We start from the raw sequence: 24,680 nt of genomic DNA, 5'->3' as shown, positions 1-24,680 counted from the left end.
TGCTGATCAACCTCTCAATAGCAGTGCTATCCTGACTCACAGCTGGTCTCTGCTCGTGGTCAGCCAAGCAAAGAGTAGCATTTGCGCTAACCTCTGCCTTATTCACATAGACACAGTCACCTGTCTGTGGAGAAGACTGGAACCCTTTTCCCCAGGTGATACTTATCCAGTACCTCCTGAACTTCACGAGCTGACCATTTATCACATGTTTTGACTCACATCAGTTATTGGGGGGTCTGAGGCCAATGCCTTAGTGCACTGTAACGACGGCGACTCAGCCACAAGCCCACAAGGGCAATCTGCTGCTCTATGCCCCACCCGACAGTCACCCAGTGAAAAAGGAACAGCTGTGAACCCTCTACCCCTACCCACATCAAGGTGAGTCACATTTGGGGTGTCATCTGAGTCACTGAGATCCATATCTAGCAGGATATTAAAAGAGCTAAAATTGGCTTAATCCAATATGGCAATATACAAAGTCCAAATGAAAGTATATCCAAAAGTCCCCAAAGTTTGATTCTGTTACCCAACAGTCTAAACAATAAGGAGGCCGATGCTCCACGATGCTGCTGCCACGAGAAGACACCAGCCCGATCCAGCAGCATCACGAACGAGTTACGGCACCAATGTGACCTCTGTGTAGTCTTCTCTGGTCTGCATTCACAACAAAAAGGCAACAAGTTAGAATGCTTTCGTTTACTCTCGTGGACAGTCGGCGTAAGACCTAAATGGAAAAGCAACAACAGCGTTAGCTAACTATGCTCCCATGTTTTATCCCTCTCTTCCCAATGAAGAAATCTCACATAAACGTGCATTCAATTCAACATAAGGACATGAGAAATGACCCGCAACAAATGATGTTTAAACAACAAAAATAATCCGGTCAGATTGTACTACTGTTACAACCAGCGATATGATTTTTCTTCCCCATGACATTTGCGCATTCCTTACCTCAATCCCTTGACTGGTTTGTTCTTAGGAAGTTTGCATAACAACTCTTTGCCACTTGAGAATAACTTGAACTTGAATTTATCTGAATTTAACACCAACTTAATTTGAGTCAAATGGGACTGAACATCATCAAAGGCAGACTGCACAAATTCAAGTGTACTTCATCTGAATAAAAATGTAATGCAGCATTTTTATCTGTGTACACAGAAGAGCAGTGGTCCAAATATGGAGCCCTGGGGAACTCCTTTGGACACTGTTCTAGCTGACAGATAATTTGATAACCAACTCACAGCATATAACACACAGCAATATTGTTTAGTCTGTTTACTAAAATGGCAGGACGACTGTATCAAAAGCCTCTTACAAGCCAAGACAAAGAGGAGCTCAGTATTTTTTCAGTCCATTGCATTAATGATGTCATTGATCCACTTTAAGAGCAGCAGTTATTGTGCTGTGTTGTTTACTGACTGATGTTGGGAAAGAATTAAATATTTGCCCAAATTCTTTGAGTTGTTCACTAATAAGCTTTTTGTAAACTTAAACACAGTATTTATGTGGGCCTGTAGTTATTAACATCATCTCTTTTCATCAAAGAGAGAACATTGGTAGATTTCCATATTTCAGGGATCTCAGTGTTCAAAAGACTAAAACTAAAAAAAAAAGTTAGTGGTTCTGTTATATAATCTGCAGCCAGTTTAATAAAATAAAGATCTGGTCCTGCACATTTATTTGGATCCAACAGATTTAAAGTTCTGTGGACCTCCAGGACATTCAGAGGAGAAAAGCTGAAGGCTTGAAGCACAGAGTTTGAGTTGTTACAGAGAGCCTCCTGTGCCATAAGCTGTTTGAAATCTGATGTAAAGATTCAAATAAAGACCCCGAAGAAACAAAATGTATAAAGCACTTAAAATATCAAATTTTTCAGTAAAGTACGTCAGCCTTTTAAAACAAAATCTGGTATTTTGGTGGCTATATCCCCTTAATAAGATTTTATTATTTTCCAGAACTTTTTAGGATCATTAAGATGTTTAATGATTTTTCAAAGCTAAAACTCTGATTTGGCCTTTTTTAATTTTAGAAGGTTTAATGATTTCTGCAGAACTCCAAGGACAAAACTAAGTATTCTGTAAATATTCCATGCCAGCTCTACATCAGTAATGAGGTGGATTCTGTTCCAGTTGTCGTCCCAGAAATCATAAAAGAAATTTTGCTCACAGAAATTCTTAAAATCTCTTAAAAATTATTTGAGGCTTTGATTTTGGGAGCTTCAATTGTCTGACTGCAGCGATCACACAGTGGTCACTGACTTCATTTGAAAAACACTAATATGTGTGTGTTAGTTCTAGTTATGTACAGGTCCTGGATCAATGTGATGAATTTAGAAGCAGTAAATTAGAGTTGATCCAGGCCTTGTGTCTTTAAAACGTGCCTGTAAATGATATGACAGGTATTAATCATGAAAATCTAATGTGTATCATTTGGAGAGCAATCATACACATCTATGAATAATTTTTGTTTGTGAAGGAAACTCCTCAGTTTTACTTTTTGAAGAAAACTCCTCATTTACATGAACAAACTGGAATCTATCAGATGTGATTCAAACCACTGCAGTAAGTTTCCTTTAATAACTCTGGTGTGTTCTAGTGTTTGTAGTAAAATGTTGTGGTCTACACTGAGGTCTAACAGGACAAGCACAGAAATAAGTCCTCTGTAACAGGTCATGAGGAGAACATTAGTAACCTTCACTACAGCTCATGTTGTGCTTTGTTGTCCGCTCAGTTTATAAGGTGGAGGTGGATTCAGGGGTGGAGTCTGTCCAGCTGATCTGCAAAACCACAGTTTGCCTGCCTAAAGATGCTAAAGTGGAGTGGAAGGATGCAAACAACAGGAAGGTCCACATGTATGAGAACGGCTCTGACCAGCCTGAAGAACAGGACGATAAATACAAGAACCGAACAAAGATGAAGAGAAACTTGCTGGAACCTGGAGACCTCAGTCTGACCCTGAAACACCCCACAGATGGAGACAACTCCACCTACACCTGCACCGTGTACAGCAGGGAGGGAAACATGCTGATGGAGAAACAAGTGGAGCTGAAAGTCAGAGGTCAGTGCTGTAGATACAGGTCAAAGGTCAGAGGTCAGACTGATGATGGTGGTTCAGTCTCAGTGGCTCCATCCAATAATGTTACAGTGTTAGCATGTCTGATGTTTGTGGCTGTTTTGGTTTTTATTTGATTTCCAGCCAAATGTAAAAGCTTCAGCAGATGAACTGTAGGAGCAAAGTTCATGTGTGAGACTTCATCTGAAAGGTAACATCTTCTAGTTTCTGAACATGTGTTTGTTTAGCATGTGGCTGAAACACAGGCTAAGCTAAGTCAGCTCAAATCTCAGTAACAACCTTCTTTGGTCCTCATCTATGATCAGTCATATCTGAGTCACAATAACTAGAAGATGATTTCTAGCAGAAGTGTGAACATCTCCACATCCTTTCTCCATGTTATCATCCAAAGCTGTGTGAAGTTTCAGAGCTCTGCAGCTAACAGAGGCTTTCAGTTTGCTGCTCTCTTCCTCTGACAGCTCCATTCTTAGGGAGCGTTAGTTCTGTTTCACTTTATTCCACTTATTCAGTCTGATGTTCTCTGATCTGTTTCTCTTGTTTAGTGTCTTAAAGGCTGCCAGTGCCTCTCTTTGCTTTAACCAACCTTTCTCTTTATTTCTGAGCTTTTTAAGGACTTTAACTGATGCATCAACCTTTGAAAATGGAAAGAAATCAGTCAGATTCATGGCTGCATCAAAGTGTCACATGTAGTTCTCCACATCAGCTGGATTATATCTATAGCAGCAAACAGCAGCTGATGCACAAATCTTTGTCTGTGTTAATAAAGTTGGATCAGTTCAAACAGTTTGTTGCTCTGCTTGAAAGCAGCAGTTTTTCTAATGCACCACCTTCATGTTTCCTTCATATTTGAATCCCCCTGTAGATGCTGACAGGTAACCATGTCACACAGAGCTCAAGCCTTTGAATCCAGCTGTGACTGTTGATTTTCTATTGAATGGACTTTTTCAAATCCAGCTGTAGGCCTGTGTTTGTGAGCTCATTAACAGCTGTTTGTTTAGAGAGACGTGGTCCTCACAGGACAGCCACTACAAACATATGATTTTATAGAATATGATGCATTACTGCAGATTCAACACAATAGAAAGGATTTGAAATGAGCTCAGCCTTAAACATGTGCAGCAGTAATATTGATCCACAGACACTGATGGGAACATTTTTCTGCACAATAAGTACTTTGACTTTTCATACTTTATGTACAATTTGCCAGTACTGCAGTTTTGTGTGTAGTGAGGTGTTTTCATGGTGTTTTCTTGGTGCTTTTACTAAAGGAAGGCTTCTATCAAATTCTTCCACATGTTGTCAAACTGAGCTGTGTGATGAAGTGAGTGTGACAGAAACACTCAGACTGTGTTTCTCTGCTTCATCAAGTCAAATCTGGTCCTCAGAGACTGAATAAAGTCCTGTCCCACTAACAGCAGCTCCAACAGTCTGTTCACTGCTTTCTTCCTGTCAGTCTTCATCTTTCTGCTGCGTCTCCTCTTCACACTGACCACTTTCTATCTAACAGTGAGCTCCCAGTGAAGCAGCAGCATTCAGCCTGTTAGAGTCAACACAAATGTCTCCATCCAAGCTCATGTTGTGCTTTGTTGTCCTCTCAGTCCCCCAGGTGGAGGTGGATTCAGGGGTGGAGTCTGTCCAGCTGCCCTTCAACACCACACTTCAACTGCCTAAAGACGCTAAAGTGGAGTGGATGGACAATTATACAAGTTACTACAACAGGAAGGTCCACGTGTATGAGAACGGCTCTCACAAATAGGACGAGGTTTTCAGAGACCGAACGAACATGAATGAAGACCTGCTGAAAACTGGAGACCTCAGTCTGACCCTGAAACACCCCACAGATGGAGACAACAGGACCTACACCTGCACCGTCTACAGCAGGGAGGGAAACGTCCTGCTGAAGAAACAAGTGGAGCTGAAAGTCAGAGGTCAGTGCTGTCGATCCAGGTCAAAGGTCAGAGGTCAGACTCGTGATGGTGTTTCAGTCTCAGTGGGCTCCATCCAATAATGTTACAGTGTTAACATGTCTGATGTTGAGGTTAGCATGTGATGTCACACTGACCACTTTCTATCTAACAGTGAGCTCCCAGTGAAGCAGCAGCATTCAGCCTGTTAGAGGCAACACAAATGTCTCCATCCAAGCTCATGTTGTGCTTTGTTGTCCTCTCAGTCCTGCAGGTGGAGGTGGATTCAGGGTTGGAGTCTGTCAAGCTGCCCCTCAAAACCACACTTCACCTGCCTGAAGATGCTAAAGTGGAGTGGATGGATAACAATGCAAAGGTCCACGTGTATGAGAACGGCTCTGACCAGCCTGAAGAACAGCACCAGGCTTACAGAGACCGAACGAAGATGAATGAAGACCTGCTGAAAACTGGAGACCTCAGTCTGACCCTGAAACACCCCACAGATGGAGACAACTGGACCTACACCTGCACCGTCTACAGCAGGGAGGGAAACATCCTGCTGAAGAAACAAGTGCAGCTGAAAGTCAGAGGTCAGTACTGTAGATACAGGGCAAAGGTCAGAGGTCATGTAGGCGTTTATTCTCTAAAAGCTTTTAGTTTGAATCTATTTTCAGTTCATTCAAATAAAATAAATTCTTTGATGTTTTGATCTAAAAGCCAAAAATGTCAGGCGGAGCAACTGTGTGTTTAAATGAACAGACTAAGAAGACCATTAAAATGATCCTACCTTCAAAATAAAAGCCTCTGGCATGATGTGAGTTTGGATCAAATCAATAGTTTTGTTAGTTTAGTCCAAATCAGTGTAAATGTATAAATATCAATAGTTTTAAAGCTGCTGAGATCATTCAAACACTTTGATCCAGTCATTTGGATGTTGTCAAATGTCAACCAACCAACACCTGGGTGGAGTCCCAGCTGAAGCTGAGAGATACTCAGAGATCAGAGACAGAAGCAGCTGTATGTAAGCGTTCTACAGGACGGCTGACACAAACCTGATGTTACTGATGTCTCCTAGATAGATCTCATGGACCAAAGGCTCTCTGTGTCATCTCGGCTCCAGCTGAACTAAACTGAGAGGGAATTTGGGCTTTCAGGGAGGGGTGAAAGCAGAGCGCTGTAAAGGAAAGGGCTGTGATTGGTTCAGAACACGTCAATGAGAAGAAAGGAAAGCTTCAGAGCAACATGAATGAAACAAAGTGTTTTGATGACGACTGAAAGCCAAAACTGTCCCTGAAATCAGAATCCAGTTCATCTCCAGCCCCGTCAGCAGTTCCAGCTGCAGTGCTGTTACAATAATAGTCATCACTTCTAGTTTCACAGCAGCAAACTGGGAACATTCAGCGTCTCAAAGATTGACCTGTTAGCACCTGCAGACATTGTTGAGCTGGCTCTGCTGATCTTGTCTTCATTTCTCCACTATTTGGAGAAGCTTCAGCAGGATCCACAGTCAGAGTCAAACTGGAGTTCTAGCATGGACGTGACGCTTCAAGAAGCTTCAGACAGACAGTGTTCTCCAAAAGTTCTGCTCTAAAAGGAAACTTTGAGCTGTGATTGTTGTAGTCAGAAGGATGGAGGCTGGATCTTTGATGAGTGCTTGCACACTGGCTGTCTTTAAGTATTCTGGGACACAGCCAGAGGACAGACGAGTGTTCATTATTGGAAGCAGCCGAGGGGCAGGGACATCCCAAACTTCACTCAGGAACTTTGGAGGAATCATATCTACACAGCTTGATGAGCGTTTCAGTTGTGCCACCGTCCTTCAAAGCTCCTCCACAGAGACTGGCACAAAAGAAGATCAGATATGGTGGCTGGGGTCGGGGACATCAAGAAAAGAATCAGGAGCTGCTGTTTTGGATTTCCTCTCATTCTTTTGATCCTTCAGAAAGTTTAGAAAGTGAAGACGTTCCTCACTCGATGCCGTAATCTGGTGAGAACTTGCAGGATTTCAAAGACGCTCCACTGACCTCCAAAGAGCTCCAAAGAGCTCTGGGCTGTGCTTATTAGAATGAATTAACGGAGAGAAATAGCCGGCCCTCGCCTCCTTCACCTGTTCATTGAAAGCAGTCGTTCATGCTTTCATTTCTTGATGACGCAGCTGAAGATTCACCTTCTTCCGTCTCCTTTCTGCCCTCCGGCATTGTCTTTTCAGACTGTGAATGTCTTTGTGGATCCAGGGCAGCAAGCGAGCACCACGTTTAGTCCTGATCTTAAAGGTGCAGTTGAATCTAAAGTGGATGTACAAAGGAGGTTCAGATCATTCAGAGTGTTTGTGTGTGTGAGGGAGGAGGAACACCAGTGGTGGTAGAAACACTGATGAACATGTTTCTCCTGCTTCCTCATGAAAAGAGCGTCAGCGTACTGACACAGCTGCTTTTGCCTGATCACTTGGAAAAATGATCTCAAACAGAATCCATCAATGATCAGAGAGAAACACATCAGCTCAAAGCCTGGAGTTCATACTGAAGCCCACAGTTATATGTAGGCCAACAACACGCTGTTTGAAACCAATGAATTTACTGTACTGAGGAACTCAAATGAGTCAGTAAGATCATCAACATGGATCTTAAAATCAGCAGCTCAGATCATGTGATCACACATAAGAACCATGGAGCAGGAAACATCTGAGAGTTCAGCTCCAACTCTGATGGAGTCTTAGGAGGGCGGAGATACCTGCACAGATAGGAGCTGTTTCACACTTTAACAAGCAGCACCTCCAAACTACACCCTTCATCCACCTTAATAGTGGAGCATTTGAAGTGTCTAAAATGTCCCAGAGCGTCGGGCCGGGAAAAGACAGAGCGCACGCCTCCTTTATTGTGAAATTCCTCACCATGGTAACTGAACACATCAGCTGGTCTGCAGCAGGTCATGTTCAGAGTTTGAGGCTCAAAGTGTCCCATTTTCACTGATTGTTTCCCGACGACATGCTTCACGTGTGATATGGATCCTCTGCTGAAGGAATCTGCTTTCTATCCACAACCTGTTGATCCGTGTCTGACTAACAGCAGCGCAGGAAGCCCTGCAGTTACAGAGAAACTGTCTGAGTCGCATTGTTGCTGCAGTTTACCTGCAACTGCTGTGAAGAAAAAGTCTCACTGTGTTTGTGTTTGGTCCTAATCTGCTGCCTGTCTGTTTGACATGCTGGATTTCCAGCTGATCGATGACAGATTAGAAACTGATCAGTCTATTGATCACACAATATTCCATCAATAGAATTGATTTGACTTTGATTTGTGTAACAAAGTGATTTCCACGTCTCCTTCATGATGTGACAGTGTCAGAGCTGAATGCACTTGTAGAGTATCATGTTTTTATGGCTCACATTTAAAGTGTTGCAGCTCTAATGTACAGCTGTCATATTAGAAATAGAAGCAGCTCTGATTTTAGTGCTCAAAGAAATCTATGAAGTGATGAATTCACACATGAACAGTTTTCTGCAGCGTTCCTCTCGGCCTTATTTGCAGCTCCACTCTTGTTTTTGCTCTAATAATTATTTCTCTCCATGAGCTGTTTCTCTGCCTGAAGGAGGCGCCACTCCATCGCTTCATTTAGTGCAGAACAAGAGTCACATGATGCTGCTCTGAACACCAATCACACTTTGTACAGCTCATGTTGTGTTTGTTGTCCTCTCAGTCCCGCAGGTGGAGGTGGAGGAGGGGGCGGAGTCTGTCCAGCTGCCCTTCAAAACCACACAAAACCTGCCTGAAAATGCTGAAGTGGAGTGGGAACGTAAAGAACCTGAATACAGGAGGGTTCACGTGTATGAGAACGGCTCTGACCAGCCTGAAGAACAGCACCAGGTTTACAGAGACCGAACGAAGATGAATGAAGACCTGCTGAAAACTGGAGACCTCAGTCTGACCCTGAAACAGCCCACAGAGAGAGACAGTGGGAGATATGAATGTGATGTGAGGAGGAACGGACGGGTTAGATTCAAAACAGTGCAGCTCAAAGTTAAAGGTGTGTTTGTGTTTGTATGTCTGCGTGTGTGTGTGTGTGTGTGTGTGTGTGTGTGTGTGTGTGTGTCTCTGACTGTCTTGTGTCTCATCTGCAGGGAGAGTTCAGGTCCAGGATCAAACAGGGGACATCAGGAACAGAAGCAGCTCCATTGATCCGACTCCTCTGATGGCTGATCAATCAGTTTGATCTGTGTGTTCTTTGATTATTGATCAGTGATGTCAGAGTGGAGTCAGTGTGATGTTGTTGTTGTGTGTTTGAGACTTTTAGTGTCCATGAAGGTCTCTGCTGCCGTAGATCCTCTGAACTGTGACAGAGGTCTCACTCTGGAGGAAACTCAGCACTTTCCAGCAGCTCCTCCATCATGGAGGACGTTCCCTCACTGTAACAGGTGGAGGAGAGAGGAGAGGAAGCACAGGTGGATCCTCTGAGGAAGAGGAGCATCCTACAAACCACATGATCACATGACCAGAGGACAAGCATGTGCAGAAACACATTAAAGTCAGCCTGTAAACACGTTTGTGTAAATTCTAGTCGTGTTTTTCTATCACATTCAAATAAAAGCAGAGAAAGCAGAACAAATGCTGAAGCTGTCTGTGTGGAATAAAGGAGTTACAGTACTTTAAAGCCTCAAACACGGAGCACCAACTCGTCTATGAGCACATTTGCATTGTGTAGAAATACAGTAATGAAATAGCTTCATTTAAATCTCAAGTCACGGGACACCCCACTCTTGTTACGGTCATTTCAAGCCGGGTCGTAACACTGAGACACAAACGTTTCCTGAGCTAAAGCTGACGGACTGACAGCTACAATGAGTGACTCTCTTTATCCTGCTGAACCCTGAGGAGGACACACACACACACACACACACACACACACACACACACTCACACACATCTGTCCAGCAGCTGTCTGAGCTGCAGTCTGTATTGTGTGTGTAATATCTTCATGTTTCTAACATTACAGTTTTATCTTCAGGTGTAAAATCAGCTGCTCTGCTGTCTTCTCTTCTGATCCTGTGTGATTGATTCGATCCTGCAAACGCCACAAATTTCATTCCAGCTTTGATTTGAAAGCCAGCGAGTAAAAGGATCAGCGATAGTTTTCAGAGCGATGCCAAAGCTTGGGTTCCTCTCCTACAGCAGCTTTTCTTTTCTTTCTTTCTCTCCCTGTGAAATACAGCAGCTGGACCTTTGGCTGCAACACACTGTGAGACAAACTGCACACAAACAGTTTGTGTGTTTGCTGATGTTTGTTGAGCTGATAGAAACGCTGCATTTGAAATTAGCTGACACTTCAAAAACGTTCCTCCCTTTATGCTCGCTGCTCTTCAGCAGGGCTAGCTAGATGCTAAAGTAGCGCTAACACAACTTACAGTTGAGACCAGCCGTTCGAATAAAAACAAAAAAATCTCCTCAACTTTGAAAGTCTCTGTGTGGCCAACAGCAGACAACATTATGCCCCCATCATGACCCAAACCAATCATGAACGTGCTGCTTAGAGTAGCTGAATGCACCGCTAAAGTGTTCCAGCACCGGCTCCGTGCTGCTGCTGTTTGCTCGATTTGTGTATCATGCGGGTGTCTCTGCACAGACGCACAGAAAGGGAAAATGACGTAGGGAATTCCCACAATAATCTAATTGCGCACAGCGACACCTGCACATTCCACCAGTGTTCTGCCAAAAAAATCATAGACCAGCCATTCGAATGAAAAAAAAGAAAGAAAAGTCTTTGCAACTCTGAAAGTCTCTGTGTGGTCAACAACAGACACACATTGTGCCCATATCGTGGTCTAAACTTAAGGGTTCAAATATTGAGGAGGGATACAGGAGGGATTCAAAATCACAACACTGGTCCAGGAGAGTCGGTCAAACGATGATTTTAATGAACACACGTGTGGGAGATGAACACTGTACGCAGACAGCATCGATCTCACTCGAACAATACACAATCAGTTGTTTTTATACCATCAGGGTATTGTTTATGACGCCCCCTCATGCGCCAAGCAGATACAATACATGCATAAGTTGCAAAAAGTCTACCTAAGATGTGTGTGTATATGTCACCCGACCTCAATTCCACTTTGTTTCACCTCTCACCTCACCTACTAAAGCTCACAACCAGACAGAGGCCACTCTCATATGTGTAACAATCTACTAAAACTATATATGTATATATTGAATAAATGCTTTAATTAAATGCCACTACTCAAAGCTTAATATTAATATTATCAATGAATAAAAGACAGTAATGAATATCCTGGTTATTCAAATAGCCTCATCCAGACAGCTCCTCAAAATAACCACCAAAAAATGCACACTTTACAGAGGAAACAAGGACATTTTAGAAGTACACTTCCTGACTTATTATTGTTACATTCAGAGATAGTCAGGGAGGGACCTCTGATGCCTGTGCCCAAGGTAAGATGTGCATTTATTTAGATGTTCAGTTCAAAGCCTTTGAGGTATTTTTAATTTTGACATTTTTATTTTATGTATCTTGAGATATTTTAAATTTAAGCTCAGTGAAGCACTTTAAGCACAATAACTTCAGTGCCGCATTTTTTCAGACTATAAGGTGTGCTTAAAATCCTTTCATTTCCTCAAAAGAGTTCCAGGGGTCTTTCCTAAAGCCTGATTGATATTCAGATAAAATGGCATTGGTATCTAAAAACTACTTTAACTGCTGAAACAAAGGAGCTTCAAGAACTTTGGCCAGCACAGATAGTTTAGATTTTGGTCTCTTATTAGTTAACACTGCTGGGCCGCCCCCTTTAACAGAGGGACAACAAAAGCTGATTTCCACACTGAGGGAATTTCATTCACATCGAGTGTGAGGTTGAAAAGTGTTGTGAGAGGCTCTGCCACAAAATCAGCTGCCAGTTTCAAGAAGTAAGGATCTAGTAAGTCTGGCCCTGGAGATTTTCTATGATCTAACACTTTAAGAGCTATTATTTTGATTGATTTGGATGGAGAACATGTCACTATTTCATTGTTCAGGAAAATTCATTCAAGTTTTCACCAATAAATTTCAAGTGAAAAAGTTTTTTTGGTTTTTTTTATAATAATAAAATAACAATAAGAATAATAATCATCATTACTATTAATAATAATTGTTCTTGGCTTCGTTTTCCCTTCCAGTCTTAGAACGCTTCCATTCAATGATTTGGGGGAAACATGAGACATTTAAAGACCTTCATTTGTTTTTAATATCAGAGTTTTTAATGAGCCACAGCAGCCCTGAATAAACACTTGAATTACTGTCGGAGCTGCTGCAGTTTCCTGCTGCGTCCACTTTATACCACCAGAGATAGAGCAACAAGAAAAGCCATCACCATTTCACCTTTGAGGAGGCCGGCACACGTGTGAAGTGTGGAGATCAGGGAAATGATTTTGCTGCTATTGTTAATAATCATCATCATTACCATTGCATTAATAATATAATCTACAGCATTGATATTGTAGTAAGATGTTTAAACATATTGGCACCCAATTTATTACAGGTGCAGTTATAACCACTTTAAACTGTTGAGTTGAATCTATAATCTTAAATGCTTTTGAATGCTTGTTATAATATTAAGTGTGTATGTGCTGATTCTGTTGATTCTGAGGACACTCTGTGCAAAGTAGACAGGAACTGCAGGTTTGCAGAGTGTGCCTTTTGCAAAAGTGAAACTAAAAGCAGAGTCTAAGTGCAGGTTATTCTGAGGAGCTGTTGGGATGATGCTATTTGAATAACCAGGTTGTTCATTATTATCTTTTATACTTTTATATTCTTTTATTAAGCTTCTAGTAGAGGTTCTTGATTAAAACATTTATTCAATATATTACACATATAGTTTTCGTAAACTGCTGACACATTTGAGAGTGGCCTCTGTTTGACTGCGAGTGTTAGTAGGTGAGAGGTGACACAGAGTGCCAAGTGAGGTCGTGACACACACACACACACACATAGTAGATACACTCATTTATAGATGAGAGGTTAATCATGTTTTCTTGCAACTGCGGGCGTGCAGAAGTGCTGTCTCACTGCAGAGCATGGTCTGTGGTTTCGGAGAAGCGGCAGTCAAAAGGTTGACAGGAAACATCTGCCATGAAGACAGAGACAATGTTCTTTTTAAACTGTGTTAAAAGTCATTGTGGTCTGGGAACCTATGTATGAAATGTATCTGTGACGTTGAAGGGTTGTCATTAAATTCAAACCCTGATGGTATATAATATCTGCTTATGCTTTGATTAGTCGGAGATCAGCGCTGTCTGTGAACGGCGCTGGTCCCCCCACGCGTGTATTCATTAAAATCAATTGTTTGACCAAGCTCTTCTGGACCCTGGTTGTTTGTACTCTCCTCCTCAATTTCTGAACCTTAACAGAAGCTACATGCTAACACAAACCGGCTTTACTGAGTCTCGTCCTCACAAACTCACCAAGTCACTCACCAACATAATGGACATGATGCAGATGAGATGTCTCCAGGACGGACAGGTGTCTAACAATAATCACAGAGAGATGAGATGAGAGAGCCTTTATTTGTCAGTTGCAGGTCTTTTGCCCACAACCGAGATGACAGACCTTGCCGGCCGTACATACAATACAAACATCACATTGGGGAGACAGGTCAGGCCAGGTAGCGAGGAAAAAAAACATTGAAATGTGCAACACAAAAGGATAATACAGGAATGCACAGGTATCAACACACCATAACACAATAAACACAGACAGCAACACGGGAAAGAGTCCCAGTGTGTACATCTGATCTGGGACCGCTGCAATCTTCGACTGCGCCTCCAGCTGACCCGATGTCCACATCATGGGGGAGGTAAGCGTTGGAGGTGGCGTTGGATCCGGGGTAGGGAGGGTGATGCGTCAGTGAGTGCTTATCAGTATCAGTATATGTATGTGTGTGCGTGTCCATAGTTCAGCTGAGACAGTGTCCTTCACCCTGCCAGGCTAAGTAAACAGTCTTCCAGCCAACCCAGGTGGCCTTGTAGGGAATGGGAAGGAACAGACTCAACACAGTCGTTATCAGGGAGTTGTTGTTCGGCTCCAGCCTTGAGCTGGCGCCGAAGGGGTAGCCGGGTTATGATGGTAATTGAGAATTTCAAGCTGTTTTTTAACACTCCGACACTGGTCTCTCAGTCCCCCGTTAATAGCTGCGAGCTTCTCCGTGATGTTATTAGCCGTCGATTCTGTGGTCTTGTCACTCTTTTTGCTCACATAGCAGATTCTGAGACCTCACGACCGCAGCCAACTGATCCGAGATGTAATCCAGCTCCGCCCAGAGATGTTGTTCTGAGTTTATTCTTTCCTGATGTAATCCAACATACATGCGCTCAAAGGTGTTATTCTGAGCATTCACTGCAGTCGTAAGCGCCTCCAAGCTCTTAACCATGCTGCCTTCAGTGAGCCCTTTCTGAGAAGTCGCACCTGTCGTTCCAATCCCAGCGGGCAGCCTTGTGGGGGTTTGAACAGCCGGTTCCGCTCTCTTAATTCTCCGATAAGTCAGGGCCAAGCCAGCTCCGATCAGCAAGAACCCTGTTATCATGGTTCCGAATAGGTAGATATCTTCAGCGTCCTCGATCGACAGTCCCGCCAGGCACACGATCCTCTGCCACCCGTCCATCGTGTATCCGGCAGGGAAAGTCCCTCCAGGGCACTCGGGCTCTCCCGAGCCCAGACTTCTCGTTAAAGGGTGTCAATAGCATTCAGAGACCAGTTGATCAAATTCTTAATTCTCTTTTAGGTTTTAGACTCAGACTGTGAGAGAGTGTTCCAGGGAAAGTAATACAAAAAAGACACGAGACTAGACAAAGACATAAGAACTAGCAGGAAAGATAAGGGAGAGGAGAAAAAGTGCGTCCGCCTCCTCTGAGAGCCAAAGCAGAGCTGGCTGGATCACAATACTCCCCACACAGCTGTGGAGTCAGAGAGGTGCTCCAGTGTTCGAGTGGACAGGTGTGTGTCCTGTAAAGCTGCAGGTGTGTGTGTCTACATACAGATAAGGTGCTGATGTGAACACATTGCTCACAGGTTTGGAGTATCTGTCAGTAAAATGCAGAGCGGTCTACACGCCATGGGGGTTTCTGCCTGTCTGCTCAAAGCTGTTTATATAGCACACAGGCTAATGCTAAGTTAGCACTGCAGGAGCTGTACTGCATGATGAACAGCTGAATGTCAAAGCAGAGTGGGTTGTGACAGTGGCTGGAGACTTTAATTATGTAGAATTGAAAGCAGTACCTCCACCACCACCTCCACCTCCTAAAGGCGATATTTCTGTTCCCTTGGCTCAGCATCACCTTTGTCAGTGTCAGTGATTATGGAGGTCCATCAGGCAGACCTTCAGAGAACCAAGGAGCAAAACAAGCATCTGACTGAGCACCATTAGATGCCTACACCGAGCTACCAGCCTGTCATGATCTCTCTGTGCTCCTGTGCTGGCTCAACACTTTCTACCTGTCTCTGTCTCTTGATGCTCTTTCTCTCCCCCGTGTGAGTGAGTCAACCTCACCCTGTGTTTCAGGGGCGGGACTTAAAAGAGAGAGAGAGAGAGAGAGAGAGAGAGAGAGAGAGAGAGAGCTTACTTTCTGTGGGAGACTCACACAGCTATTATTGTTCAGTAAATGATTTCAGCTTGAACTTCACTGACAAAACTTCCATGTGGCACCATGAACCGTACCCAGCTGTAACTTTTCTTACAGCAGATACAAAGCAGTGAGCAGAGTAATAAAGCTGGTGTAGTTAGAGCAGCTCCAAGGATAACACTTGTTACATCCCCTGGCTAGTCTAGGGGGTTTGGAGGGACTAACATAAAGGTAAGTAGTGAAGGAGGAGCCCAGATGGTAATTTTAAAAGGTTTATTTCATGCTCGTGTTGAAATTCTGGTTCAGACTGAGGGTTAACTTCAGGAAGAGCCAAGGCCAACATAACAAACAAAACATCCCAGATATGAAAATAAAAGAAACTTCCCTAACTCTAGAGAAAACAAAATATACAACCTATAACCATAACCTACCTAACAACACATAAACAGGAGAAAACATGGTGTCAAAACAAAAGGCAGCTCTCTCCTACAGGCAGTCTGAACATGAAAACACAAAAATGCACATATAAGTCAAAAGGCATGCAAGCCTGCACAGATATGGCAATTAAAATGGCCAGAGGGCCCAGAAACACAGCTCCACAGGCCTTAAGTAACTCTGCTGATTGACAATTAGCTGGATTCTGTGAGCAGCATCCAATCAGGACAGAGGAGGTGGAGCCTAGACAAAACATAAGCAGTTAGTTGAAAGAAGAAAACCAACATCCTCCTGGGGGATGTAACACACTGGTTTCCTTTAACTATCCAGCTGCCAGATTAGATGCAGAGACAGACTGGAAATGATCACAAGCTGTAAGTTAAGTGTTCAAAGAAGAAGAGTTATTATACATCAATACTCCGTGTAGTTAGTGAAGCACATGTGTGCAGATGCCTGTTTTCCCATTAGTGGAGACGTTCATGTAGAGCAGTGTGGGGATCCATGGGGATAGTTTACCTGCAGCAGGTTATTAACACTCACTAATACTACAACAGGACAGTACTCCTGTGTGTGAACACCACAGCCACGGCTAATTTCCATCTGTTGTCCAAAAATATATTAAACATAGACATAATAGTACATTTAAAAAAAATCCTAATTCATACATAATAAGAGTAGCAGAAATGCCCCGGCGAGCACTCACATAGACGCTCACTGTGTTTGCCTTTACTTCCATCACAGTAAATAAACATGTATGACCTGTTACTCTGTGTGTCTCACTTCATACGAGAGTTTTTCTAACACACTCTCACTCCACCACATCTCCTCAGGAGGTCTAACTCCAGGCAGCAGCCATGTTTGGGAGCGTGCAAGCAGCTGGTCCTGAGTGTATGTAACACAGAGTCACTCACACACAAATATGGGCACATGACTGAGGAATAAGTACGTTTATAAAGTGAAACATTAAAACGACAATATTGATCGAAACTATGAAGAACAAGCAGAAACAGGAGCTTCTGCAACAGGCTGCCACTGTCACGGCGCCTCAGTGACACAATAATAATGTTGACAATAATGGAAACAGGAAACCAACTGATGTAAAATAATATGATGCTGTGGGCTGGATTTGGTTGTGTTATGTTGTGAGATACCAGCCACAGCTAACATGTAGATAAATATATTCTTATATTTAAAAAGCCTGCCCGGTAACACTTCCTGTGTATCTGGAGTAGACGACGTGTGGCTGACGGATCAAAACTAATTAAAATGTCAAATGTTTGTCGTCTGAACCTAATTTGAGTTTTTATTGCCATGAAACAGGAAACTGCTCAGTGAGAAGAGTCCAGACCTCATGGATGAAACTGAGAACCTGCCTCATAACTGTAGTGAGTAGAAATGATCTGCGCCATGTTGACTGGATGAAACAAAACAGGCTCAGAAGGAAATTTAGCAAAGCAGCTTCAGAAGGAAGATCTATCTTTGTGGTCTTTGTCTTGGTTTCAGACTTCAGTGATCTCTGGATGCTGTGATCTGATCTGATTTGGATTTATGTGACACATGGAGCCATGAGAGCTTCTTATGGTGTTGGCCAGAGGGGCCGATGGTGCGATATGGCAGCCTCGCTTCTGTCAGTCTGCCCCAGGGCAGCTGTGGCTACAACTATAGCTGCCTCCATCAGTGTGTGAATGTGAGAGTGAATGAATAGTGGAATTATAAAGTGCTTTGGGTGCCTAGAGAGCGCTATATAAATGAAATCCATTATTATTATTATTATTATTAAATCTAAAACTCAGAGACCTTTAGATATAAAACATCAGCTGCATACTGTCCTTAATCTAAAGTGAAATCTTCTGTTCTTAAACTTAGATTTGATATCTTGGACCAGAAAACCTGCACAGCTTCATTGTTCAAAATTTACTGCAGTTCAGCTTTAGACTCATACACAGCTGGTTCATGTTTCTGTCTCTGTGTCCTCACTTTCCCAGCATGCCTCGGCTCTGGAGGTGTATGAGGGGGTGGAGTCTGTCCTGCTGACCTGTCAGGACTCTTCTGTACCTGCATGTCCCACTTTGGTGTGGAGCTGCCACGACCTTAGTCCTCCAATCATCCACCAGCGTAACCTGGCAGGAGATGAACTGAGAAGAGCTGTGGAGAGTGGGCAGGCAGGTGAGTCACAGGTAGGCTTTTCTCTCTTCAGCAGAAGCTCAAACCAGCTCAAAGACTCAGGTGAGCAGGATTTGCAGGACTCACCATGAGTTCTTCCACATGAACGTATTTCCAGCTGTCAGAACACAAAAGAAAACAGGTGAGAAAATTCCCGAGGAACAAACAGGGAGGAAAACACTGGACGGCAATTACCACCACTGACAGGGCAACAGTCTGTTAGAGAGTGGAGGTGCCTGTTAGTCTTTAAATTCTACTGAGTGAATGAGCTGATGACAAACAGCCAGAGCCCAGGAAAACTGGAGATCAAGCCAGCCACCCGAGAGGAAAGAGAGAGGGAAGGAGACACAGAGAGGAAGCAGAGGAAGGAAAGAAGGAGAACAAACCTGACCTGCCAGGACCATCACGAGTTTCTACCTGCTCTGAAAAGGTGGTGCAAAAATACCCCATCAGTGTTGTTTCAAACAGTCCAGCTTAAATTACAAAACTTAAACTAATCTTAGACTAAACTCTGAAATAATTCTGACACATTATTTATTAAACACAGTCAACTCTGTGAGGGCATTGATGAGCCTACACTTACATAGATAATATATCACAAACATAGAGACAAGCTGGAGCTTTGGGTTATTAAACTTACGCTTTTTAAGCATGGCAACACTTTTTTATTGTTCTTCAAATGACATTTCATACATGTCAGTCTGCTGATGAGCCTTGTGTCAGCACTGAGGTGGAAGCTGTGGGCTGTAAAGAGGATTTTTCACAGTGGACAGTTTCATGTCACATGACTGACTTCCTCTTAAAAACAAAAGTGAACTTTCCTTGTGTACTTTCAGCTGGAAAGAAACTGCTGAGTGTTTGTTTCTTTGTTCAGTCAGCAGCAGATTTAAAGGACTTTGTGTTTGTTTGAGCTTTTTACAGGAGGATGAAGACGTTGCTGGTGATCCTGCTCCTCATAAATGGTAGGAAACTGAATGCAGATCAATCTGCACTCACACCACAGTTTAAGGCAGATAATCTCACTGTGTGGTGTTTATGTGATGATTTTAATTCATTGCTACAAAATACAAATGCAATGATGTGTGCTCTGTGAGAGTCGAGAGAAGCTTCTGTTCAAGACAGAAGCAACAGAGAAGTAAGAGCGACTTTACATTTACAGAGTAAAGATTCATGTTTTATGCTTTGTTACATTTGACTAAGACTGTACTTGAGAAATTACATATTTTTGCATTTAAGAAAATGTTTTCTTTAAAACTCGTAAACATGCAAATACAATGATGGGTTTAGTTGGGTTTTAATTCAACTTTAAAATCCTGAAAGTTCCAAAACAGAAAGCAGTTATTCTGAAACACCTGAGATTCTTCACTTTTGAAGATTTATTATTTATCATTAATCAGACAAAAGCATTTTACAATAATTGACAGATGACTAAGTTTCAAAAATTACAAATGGCTGCAGTTTTAGATGAGTGGTGTACTGAGTGTCCTCTCTGTTAGGCTGCATCAAAAACCACACAGGGTGACCCCTCGGATTAAAGAGCTTATGAATCCAGAAATATTTGCTTCATCTATCTCCCAAAAAATCTAAAACCCAAGTCCAACATAACAGGTATTATAAGTATTAAGGTGACTGGAACGTCACCCATGGACCATATGGTACAAAAACCTTACAACACACTTTCAGGATTGTAGGATTGTGGTGCTTTGTGGATGGTTGTGGTCAGGGCGGAGCTGCCAACAGATAGTGTGTCACTTTTAACTCTTTATGTCACGACCCTGTACCTTACATTTATTGACTTATTTTGTTACGTGAAACCTCTCAGTGTTGAGTGAAATAAGGAGCAGCAGAGGATTGGACCTAAGACCAATATCATTTTTATGCATGTTTAAAAAACAATATTTTTAAAAAATTGTGTATGTACAAGAATATCTGAGGTGTATTTGTAGTTGTTTAAAGATTCATATTCAGTTTCTTTTTTATAAAATGTCTCTTTTTGCGTTCTTGCCTCGGGGCAACATTATGCAGTTAACTACACGTTATCTGTTAGCAGTGGTCATGGTGAAAGTAGCCATTCATTTTACCTCAGTCCTTCAATCTGCCCCTTCTTACTTGTATTCCTCACTTGTCCCCAGCTGGTGCAGCAGCCTGCTGTGACTGTGGGGCCTGGTTAGTAAGTGAGTGAGGGGGAGGGGCCAGTTGCACTAAGAGCTTTGATTGGACAATCCAGTGTCAGTAATGAAAATAAACAAATGGGCTGTTTTTCGTTCTTGTAGGGCCGGCTGTGTAGCAGCCACCAGTAAAATGCATGGTGTACCAGATTATCAGTCCATCCCTGATTCCAGTAAAAACGTTAGTTTGCATGGTGGTAACTTTGTGGTGGAAAACACCTCTGCGTGCACGATAAGCAAACTGGAGTGGGTCCATCAGGGGGTCAGTTGCTCTTACGATGTGCTGTTTTATGATCTTCTCCATGGCCTTCATCACCAGGGAGCTGAGGGCCACAGGACGAAGATCATTCAGAGACTTTGGGTAGTTTCTTTTGGGGATGGGGGTGACTGTGGAGTGTTTCCACAGCTGGGGACGGTGTGACTGTCAACTGAGTGTTGAAATGGAGTCTGGAACACACTTCCTAGTTGCCCTGCACAGTGCCTCAGAACTCGACTGCTGATGTTGACCCTCTCCCTGGTCGTCCTGAGGGCTCTCACCACGTCCTCAGTCCTGAAGGTGAGTGCAGAGCTGCCAGGTTCGAGTGAGGATCTGGACTCCTCAAGCTGGGCCATGTTGTCCGTCTCACACCAGGGGTCTGTTCTTTGTACCTCGCTAAGTAAGTTAGCTGGATTAGATTGTTGACGATTTTGCGTGATCCTGGATCGTTCGGTTCCCCGAAGCTCATCCGGGACTTGCTGTCATAGCAACAAAGCCGTAAGCGTAAACCTGCTCGGGAGCAGGCTTACTTTATGTAAACAGGATTAGATCGCGGCCACGCAGGTATGTCCGCTTCATTTATACGAAAGCAACAGCGATATTCCACCACTGTTTCACCATAAATAAATAACATCAATGTAACTAAAGATAATGCAGCACTTGATCCTTTTATTGATGTCACACAGATACATACAGGTCATTTCCTAAAAAAGGGAAATGAACTATTAACATTCTATTACATGTATGTGATTATTACAGATGTAATTCATATTTCAGAGTAGTAATTGTAAATTACTTTGTGTAATCAAGATGAGAGACCGCGGCTATAAAAGCGAAGGTGGATTTGGGAAGCCTGTCGCAGCCATGTCCTGTCCGTATACGCGAGCCACCCATTGCGGAAGGTGCAAGATTGATAAGGAGAGTTTTCAGAATTCAGCGTATATTGCGGGACAGACAGGATCCTTTAGCTCAGCGCGACAGTGTGCTCATTGAGAGATATCTGTCAAGGCTCGGCTGTGTGGCAGGCAGGAGTAGGACCCAAAATGCAGGACTCACAGGCACGAGGGAATGAACTCAAAAGGCAGCTTTATTGCTGAAGAGGCAGAACATAGGAAATACAAAACTAAACTGGGAAAAGTAAACTAACACTCGGAGGGAGAGACACAGGGAAATCCACGCAGCATGAGGGACGACGTCACACTGAACAGAGGGAGACGCAGACAGAAATACACAGAGGGTTAACGAGGGAAGTGGGAACACACGGGGAACACAGGTGACACTGATAATCATAACGAGACAGGGCGGGGTGAACTGAACACTGACGGGAGAGGTGAAACAGGAAGTACAGGAGGAGAGAGAGCACGAGTAGAACACCAACGTAACAGGCAGGGGAGACATGGAATAAACACGAAAGGGGACGAGGGCTCATAAATACATAGAGGGCACACAGGGGGAAGAGAGAGCACGGGGAGAACTTAGACATAAAGGGCAGGGGAAGCATGGAATAAAATACAAACATACAAGGAAACTAAGAACACTGGGCCAACATGGCCCAGGACCATGACAGTACCCCCCCCTCAAGGGCTGGCTCCAGACAGCCCAAACACAGAAAAACAAAACCAAACAGAAAACAACCCAGGGCGGGCGGCGGGGGCCCAGGACGGAGGGCCCGGAACAGAAAACAAAAGAAGAGCACAGCAAACACCGGAGCCCAAGAAAATAACCCAAACACAGAGCAGTTCAGGGGGCCGACCATGCGGAAGGCAACGGCGGAGACGCGGAAACAGTTCAGGAGGCCGACCGTGCGCAAGGCAACGGCGGAGACGCGGAAACAGTTCAGGAGGCCGGCCGTGCGCAAGGCAACGGCGGCGACGTGGAAACAGTTCAGGAGGCCGGCCGTGCGCAAGGCAACGGCGGCGGTGAAGGAGACGACGGAGTAGTTCAGGAGGCCGACCGCGCGGGAGGCGGCGGCGATGATGACAGCGCTGGTCCGGGGGCCGACCGTGCGGAAGGCGACGGCGGCCACCCAGGAGAAGAGGGTCCGGGGGCCGGCCGTGCGGAAGGCGACGGCGGCCACCCAGGCGAAGGCGGTGCAGTTCAGGGGGCCGGCCGCGCGGAAGGCAGCGGCGGCGGCTCTCCAGTGTCAGGTGTACTGGCCGAGGCCCGGTGGGCACAGGACCAGTCGAGACGGGACCAGGCGAAGCACAGGCTGAGGCTGCAGCAGACGAAGGCTCTGAGGAGGCTGCAGCAGACGAAGGCTCTGAGGCCGGGCCAGGCGTAGCAGAAGCAGAGGCTGAGGCTGGCCCAGGCGATGACGAAGCGGTCGCAGATGGCGGCTGGACAGGCTCCTCGGGCCCTCCAGCTGATGCGGCGTGAGGCTGAACGGGCCCCTCGGACCCTCCAGCGGAGACAGGAGGCTGAACGGGCCCCTCGGACCCTCCAGCGGAGACAGGAGGCTGAACGGGCCCCTCGGACCCTCCAGCGGAGACAGGAGGCTGAACGGGCCCCTCGGACCCTCCAGCGGAGGCCAAAACAACGCCAACAGGCATGAAGTCCTTCGGCCGACATGAGGACAACTGGCGCTGCACTGGGCACTGACTCTGCCCAGGCAATGCGAACATGGTGCAGTTCTTAGGGGGCTGCTTAAACTTCAGGGGTCCAGAATCAGCTGGTGACTGAGACCTAGCCTCTGGGGAAGCCCTGGAGTGGCAAACTGTGCCAACGGCGGCTAAACCGTGGAAAGTACCCTGAGTAGAAGTCCAGTTACCTCTCTGCATGGAGTGAATGAGCAAAACTGGCGACACAGGAGACTGAGCGGAGAGTGGCTGCTGGGCAGCTAACTGAGTTACTGGAGACACGGGTGAGAGCGGGAGCTGAGCTGCTGGAGACACGGGTGAGAGTGGGAGCTGAGCTACTGACGGTGGTGAAGTAGATAACTGCACGGGAGACTGAACTGAGGGCGTCTGCACTGGCACAGGGGACTGAACTGATGTCTGTTGTGATGGTGGTGGTGAGAGTGGAGTAGGTGGTGACGGTTGAGGTGCTGGTGGTTGAGTGGGTGACTGTGCTAAAGGAGGCTGCACTGGGGACACTGGAGACTGCACTGGGGAAAGCAGGGCTGCAGGTGACTGCACTGGGGACACTGGAGACTGCACTGGGGACACTGGAGACTGCACTGGGGACACTGGAGACTGTAGTGATGGTTGTAGTGGAGGTGTAACGGATGAAGGAGTGGCTGAAGCGGCTGTGGGTCGGACGGCTAGTGGCTCAGCTACAGGGTATGGTAACGGCAGGGCTATGGGTTGAATGACTGACTGAGTAGCAGCCTGAGTGGCTGGGTGTAGTGACGGTTGTGGTGGAAGAGAAACAGGTGGTAGTGTGGATGATGGAGCTAAGGGCGACTGAGTGGCAGACCGAACTGATGACTGAAGCGATGGTAGAGGTGAAAATGGAGCGTGTGGTGGAGTTAATGGCTGAGCTAGCGGGGACACAGGAGACTGAACTGAGGGTGGCTGCGAGGGAGCTAACTGAGCTGTTAAGGGCTGCGAGGGAGCTAACTGAGCTGTGAAGGGCTGCGAGGGAGCTAACTGAGCTGTGAAGGGCTGCGAGGGAGCTAACTGAGCTGTGAAGGGCTGCGAGGGAGCTAACTGAGCTGTGAAGGGCTGCGAGGGAGCTAACTGAGCTGTGAAGGGCTGCGAGGGAGCTAACTGAGCTGTGAAGGGCTGCGAGGGAGCTAACTGAGCTGTGAAGGGCTGCGAGGGAGCTGACTGAGCTGGAAGTAGCTGCGAGGGAGCCGACTGAGCTTCTGGTAGCTGCACAGGCGATAAGCAGCTCGCATTGACTTCCGCCACACAAAACACAGCCCCTGAATGAACAGTCATAATGTCTGGAAAAGACACAGAGTTCTCACCCACCACAGCAGGTGAATTAGACGGCCGAATGTCCGGCTGTGGGGTGGTGCGTCGGCGGCGTGAATGCCGTTTTCTTCGGGAGGCCGGAGGTGCGGTGATGGAGGAAACCGGCAACGACGGAGAGATCACGGCCGGCTCCTCATCCTCCGACCACATTGCTGCGAGAAAGGCAG

At 45.1% G+C, this 24,680-nt stretch overlaps 1 protein-coding gene across 6 annotated transcripts in view; it reads left to right on the top strand.

Annotated features, from left to right (window-relative positions):
- LOC309703501 (butyrophilin-like protein 2) overlaps positions 1-24,680 on the top strand; it is a 522,068-nt gene that overhangs the window by 129,443 nt on the left and 367,945 nt on the right. Inside the window, exons 5-7 of one of the 6 annotated variants that reach the window (XM_082528380.1) lie at positions 2,731-3,057; positions 4,671-4,795; positions 5,353-5,566. The exons of the other annotated variants lie outside the window; for them this stretch is intronic. Coding sequence (XP_082384506.1) covers positions 2,731-3,057; positions 4,671-4,795; positions 5,353-5,566 — 666 coding nt within the window. The remainder of the gene's footprint in view (positions 1-2,730; positions 3,058-4,670; positions 4,796-5,352; positions 5,567-24,680) is intronic. 6 annotated transcript variants of the gene reach the window in all.

The sequence above is a fragment of the Aulonocara stuartgranti genome (genome assembly GCF_965226115.1).
Source record: "Aulonocara stuartgranti genome assembly, chromosome: 3".
Classification (NCBI taxonomy): Eukaryota; Metazoa; Chordata; class Actinopteri; order Cichliformes; family Cichlidae; genus Aulonocara; species Aulonocara stuartgranti.
Note: the sequence above shows the minus strand (reverse complement) of the source record. Positions and strands in the feature narration are given on the sequence as shown.